Raw genomic sequence first — 5,967 nt, forward strand, 5'->3', positions numbered from 1 at the left:
CAGAACCAGGGGAGAAACCGAGCCGCGAGGGAGGGCTCGGCTGAGGGGGCGAGGCGGAAGGGGAGCTCACGAGAACGGCGGACCTCAGCTTCCCGCGGGGAGTTGTCTCTGCTTTCGAGGAAAAGAGTAGAGAGGAGAGGGGAAAGAAGCGAAAGGAGGGAGAGAAGGGGAGGGAGGAGAGCTCCGAGGAAACTTTGGGAGAAAGGGGAAGGCAGCGTCCGTGCAGGCGGCCCGGGTCAGTGCACAGCCACGGAGTGCAGGGCGGGCGCCGGGCTGGTGAGAGTCTCGCTGGGGGTGGCCGGGCTGCTTTGGCTGGTGGCCGTCTGCGAGGACGTGGGGCTGAGGGAGGGCGGCGAGTTCGAGAGGATGGTGGGGATGGGCGCGGGCAGGGCGGGCAGGGCTGGCACCGCGGCAGGGGTAGGCTTGATGGGGACGGGGATGGCCGGCAAAGTCTGCCCCCCATGGCAGAGCGGCTTGATGGGCACGCCGTAGGCGCCGTACTCGCTGCTGGCCATGGAGATGGGGGTGGCGGTGTCGATCATGCCGGAGCTGTACATGTGGGGCCAGCCCGTGCCAATGGAGCTGCCCACCGTAGTCAATTGATTGGGGAGGGGGTAGGCGGCCGGCATGGGCTGCATCGTGGAAAAGGCGAGGCCCCCGGGCATCTTGTACTCTCTGGCGATGATGTTCTCGATGGCGAAGGGGTGCTTGAAGCTGGAGGGCTGGGACACGCCGAGATTGTACGTGGACATCTGGGGCAGGTGGGTGCCGGTGGCCGCAAGGGCGCTGAGCCGCAGCTTGGCTTGCTGCTGCAGGTACTGCGCCGCGTCCGCCGGCTTGCTGGGGGCCAGGTGGTCTGACTTGACCACCTTGAAGCGCTTGCGGCGGCGCAGGAAGCTGCCGTTCTCGAACATGTCCCCGCAGCTGGGGTGCAGCGCCCAGAAGCTGCCCTTGCCCGGCTGGTCGGGGCGGCGCGGGATCTTGATGAAGCAGTCGTTGAAGGAGAGGTTGTGGCGGAGGGAGTTCTGCCAGCGCTGAGTGTTCTCCCGGTAGTAGGGGAAGCGGTCCATGATGAACTTGTAGATCTCGCTCAGGGGCAGCATCTTCTCCGGGGAGCTCTGGATCGCCATGGCGGTCAGCGAGATGTAGGAGTAGGGAGGCTTCTGATCGCTGTAAGTGTTTCTGCCCGGGCGAGGCATCTTCGCTAGGCGACCCGCGGAGATCTGCAGAAGGGCAGCGACAAGGGGAAGGGGGCGGGAGGAGGGGGTAGAGGGGTGAGTCCGAGAGGATTTGCACGGACACCCAGTCGGGTCAGCCGGTGGCTCTGGGGCCGGGCTGGAGAAAGAAGGGCACGGGGAAGGGGCACGGTGGATCTCAGCCCTCGAAACGGGGGACGCGGGGGGTGGGGGTGGGGGAGTGGGGCGCAGATGAGGGCAGGAGAAAGCAGCCCAGAGCCCTGTGCCGCCGCAGGGGGAAAAGCGATGTGCTTCTCCCGGCTCCGGCCTCCCTCAGCCTGGCCTTCCCGCAGGAGCCTGTGTCCGTGAAGTTACTCTAGTGATAGCTCTGTCTTCTGGTCTCTGCGAGGATGAAGGGGACCCCATCCCCTCCCCTCGACTCCCACCCAACTCCATGCCAGCCCCTGCATGTGCCCACCTTAAAGTTGCTGGAAGTTGACAGTCCGCATCCGGGACGCAGCTGGGAGTCCGGACTCTTTCCCACCCCTCTCCTCCGGCGTGTCTCTCGCTCCTTCCGCGGCCACGCTGCTCCGGTTTAGTCCTGAGGAGGCAGCGAGCTGGCTTGGTTTTGGGAATCCTCCTGTACACCCCTCCCTTCGCCTCCGCGGGCTGAATCAGCTTCTTTTACACCACCGGCAGCTGCTCTGTAGCAGAGGCTTGTTTGCTTCTCTGCAGCGGCGATGAGCTAACTAGTTGCCTCCATGTCCTTCCTCTAACCATCTGATAGTTTTATGTGGTGACATGAGCAGAAAAGACCCCTGTAGAGGCGCTTCATTAATGTGCCACTTCTTTGCTATCATATGACAATCGCCTTGGGAGCAGGGGGAGGGGAGCAGGGAGGAGGGGGCTGGAGAGAAAGGCATAATCTGGTTTCATTTACACCTATTTACATGGACACCTTGGGCCAATGGGAATCATTTCCATTTGAAGACAAGGCGAGGGGTGAAAAGGCTCCGCCAGCGGAATTGCAGTGCGATGGTACCCGGTGGCTGGGGGTGGGGGGAAGGTATGCACTAACCTCTATGTGGACTTTGCAGGAAGCTTAGTCTGCAATTCACACTTACAAATGGTGGTACTGAGCAGTGGGATGTTTGACATGGAAATTGCTTGGCTGTGGTATTCTGTTTGTTCTGCATTGTTATCTGATTTGTATTGTTGGCTAACTTAAGGCGACTGTTTCCCCTGTAACGAGGGACTTTCTCTTTGCCAAATCCGCTCTCCCCGAGCGAAGGTTTTTTCGAGGAGCGGTAAGATCGGGACTCCTCGGTAGCCGCCCCGGGAAGTCAGTCCCGTTCCCCCGACCCCCGCACCCCGCCCCAGCCCATGCAGGACCGCTGCTCTTGCTCCGCGGACCTGTTGGTGTAAAGACGCGGGAGCTGCCCTCAATACACCAAGCGAAGGGCTCTTGACCGGACATGGGGTCCCGGTGTGCTCGGTAACCAGCTGCCTTCACGCCACTGCTCTGCTCGCAGGACGGCCGGCCGGCCTCGAGGCTGGGGGTCCCGCAGAGCTGCTCTGGGCTAACGGGTCCGTGCCAGCGGTCACTCTGCTAAACATCGTCATCTTGACGCCTTCTGCGGGCTTGGCGTGATGTGTGTCAGACTGCTCGCCTGCCTGTGTGCTTCCCCGTGCGCACTCGTGTGTGTGGGAGCAGGCAGGACGTGTAGCAGCCGAGTTGCGGCTCTTTCTGATGCACGGTGCTCCCTCCTCCCCGGGAGCCGAGGCCCGATCCTGGAACCGCAGCCCAGACGAGCAGCTCTCTGCCAGCCGTGTGTCCTGGGGGGAGGATCAGGCCCGGAAGGTGCCAGGCTTGCCCTGGCACAGGAGGGAAGTTTGCAGGGTGTGTATTCCCGAGGCTGCGGTGCATCCTGTCACCCTAGAGCCAGAACTGAACATTGTCTCGGGAGCTGCGAGCCCGGGGAGGAAGAGCCTTTGTGGTGAATACACATCAACTCCATTAACAGTATTTTCGGAGTCGGTCAATAACTCACCAAAACGTAACTTAAACACGATGAATTTAGGAGATTAAACAATTTCATTAATATTGAAATGGCCGCTGAGGCTGAGCGCGCGCGCTTGAAATGCAAGCACACGTTTTTCAATATTAACAGAAGTACTTGAAAAGAAGAATAATGTCACCTTCTTAATTCAGCAAAAATAACCGGGCTGGGGGAGGGAGAGCCGCGGCGGCTCTGTGCCGCGCGGCTGCTGAGACACGGGCTCTGCGAGAGCCTTGGAGTCCTCTCGGAGGGACGGTCCCCATCAAGCAGGGCTCCCTCAAACCTGGCAGGAGCCTCAAAACGCATTTTCACATCGCGACCAGCGCCGACCTCGTGTGTGTTAAACCGCGCTCCCTCCGTCCCAGCCCGGCTGCCCTCGGTCCCATCTAATCCCTCTCTCTCGGGGCAGGATGTCGTTTAGAGAATAATAAGCAAATAATTGTGTTTCTAGGAATCCGAGAAGCCGACCGGCCCCGCGCTGCCGAGCTAAGGAGCCCTTTTGAGGGGATAGACCTGCCACATGCCACCCTGTGCCCCTTGCAGAGAGGGCCCGGGAGTTGCCTGGCTCAGTTAATCGGCTCCGAGATGCTTTCATCCAGCCGGGCAGGGCAGGAAGGAAGCCTCCAATTTTTTTTTTTTTTTTGGGGGGGGGCGGTGGGGTGCATAAGAGATAATGAGACGATGGATATTTGTTAGAGGGTAGGAAAGACAATACTCTGAAATGAGGAGGGATTCCTCCCAGCATCCCCTTACACCGGTCAGAAGGCTTCTGTTCTTGCGCTGAGAGCCCCCAAATAAGTGGGTGTAAGGGATACTGCTCTCCCACACACACCCAGCTCTCCCATTCCCGACTTTTAACACCCCCAGTTCAGGTTTTGTCTCTTGGCCCAAGTTCACTCCTGGGATGCCTCTCTAAAAGACAGTTCAGAAAATCCACAAACTGACAAATACTTTTCCTCTTCTCTTTGCCGGCACCTTTTCTTTTCGAAGAAAGAAAAAACCAAACCAGCTGATGCAAAAAGGAACCTGCAAGCGGTAAAGTTAAAGGAAAGTCAACTTCCGTTGTCATTTGCTACTCCGAGTGCAAACGAGGTATGGCTGTGAGGCGTCCGATGTTTTTTCCTTTTTTTTTTTCTCCCTTTTTTTTTTTGTTTTGTTTTGTTTTTTGTTGTTGGGGTTTTTTCTACGTTGCAAAGGAATGTGTGATTGGAGGGATAGGGCAGCCGAAGTCCTCCCAGTAATTGATACCCCAAGTTTCATCTCGTGCTAAGCAAGCAACAGATGATAGACTTGGGCAATATAGGATTTAAAGGTAATTGTAGCATTTCCCTTTTACTTTTGAAAGCCAACATTAGGGAGAAGGAGAAGGTGAAGTGAATCCAAATCCATTGTGTGGAAAACCAAAACAAATAGACGTTTTTCTGAAGTCTAATTCAATTAAGGAGCTCCGAGGAAGTGTTGGGAAAACTATATAAAATACACATAAGTCAATTATATCAATGTTCAAACCCAATGGAAATCTATTTCATGCAAGAGCCATTCAGCCCTTGCATGGAGCCCATCATGGACCACCTTTCTGCATGGAAGGTTTGCAATAGCCCCCTTTCCCACAAGCAAGACCACACACGTTTACAGATTTGGTAATAATTTATGCTAATTTTCCTCCATAAATCCACAATTCGCCTCAGTGGCAAGCAGGGCTGTTGAGAGAGGAAAAGGAGACAGAAAAGTGACAAATACAATATTGATTTTGAATCCTTGTGGCTGCAAGCAGGTGTGTAGCTTTGCAGAGGGGAGGAGTGGGAGAGAGGCTGTGGGGGGAAGCCAAGAAGTTTTTCAAGGATAAAAAAACCCACTCTGTGTGAGAGAATACTCACAACCTTGTTAATATTTACAAACCAGTTGGGAGAAAAGAGAAAGGAGGGGGGAAGTACCAGCTTCTTAGGGTTTCCTAGGCTGCGAAACACAATGCTAGTGTCTGAGCAAGCTTCCCCCGTTTTGGAAAGTCAACTGCAGGCTGTTGGTTGTGGCTGCGTTTCGGCTAAGCCTTGCCCTCTCTTTTTTTTTTTCTCTTTTTTTTTTTTTTTTTGTAATGGTTCTGCTTCTTCTGCTTCTTGGGGGCTGAGGAGAAGGAAGCCAAGATACTTGGGGTCTCCTGCTTTTCTGTGTGCTTGAATTCCCGGTGCGGTTTCCCGAATCGCCCCGGCCGCTCTGGGAACGGCTGGGCTTTGTCCCACCCTACATTCTTCACCAAATCTGCCACTTTGGCGTGAAACTACTTAGCGCCCTTTCAAAAGGATTTTGTTCCTTTCCCAATGAGCACTAAACAAACTCCCCCTGCCTGTCAAGGCCGGACTGAGAACTGTTCCCCAAACCTGTATTCCCGATAGCTTGGGATGTGCTTTGTGCCCGGGGGGGCCGAGCCAGGCTGCGCCTCTCGGGACCCAGGGCTCCCGGCGCTGGGCAGCGCCCTAGGCCAGCCCTGCCCGGCCCTGCCACCACCTCCCGCTCTCTCCTCGGTGCTGTCACCCTCCCGAGAGCCGGCTGCCCTTAGGCGCTGCCCTCGGCCGCCCCATCGGGGATTTCAAGTGCCGCCAGCCCGAGCCGGCCTTCGGCCCCGCTGCGGCAGCCCAGGACGGAGCGTCCCCCGGGTTCCGAGCTCATCGCTGTGGGGTCTGGGCCCCGGACAGCCGTTTCGCACTTTTCCAGCGCTCAGAGACTCCGCGCTGGGA

The 5,967-nt window shown here is 56.8% G+C and overlaps 1 protein-coding gene across 1 annotated transcript; it reads right to left on the bottom strand.

Annotated features, from left to right (window-relative positions):
* Nucleotides 1-236: 236 nt before the first annotated feature.
* On the bottom strand, nt 237-1,199 carry FOXB1 (forkhead box B1; the record flags this gene model as incomplete). Its single annotated transcript, XM_084213859.1, has 1 exon — nt 237-1,199. The coding sequence occupies one exon, from the start codon at nt 1,197-1,199 to the stop codon at nt 237-239; it is 963 nt and encodes a 320-aa protein (XP_084069985.1).
* Nucleotides 1,200-5,967: the final 4,768 nt, after the last annotated feature.

Source organism: Fringilla coelebs (genome assembly GCF_963513975.1).
Source record: "Fringilla coelebs genome assembly, chromosome: 12".
Taxonomy (NCBI): Eukaryota; Metazoa; Chordata; class Aves; order Passeriformes; family Fringillidae; genus Fringilla; species Fringilla coelebs.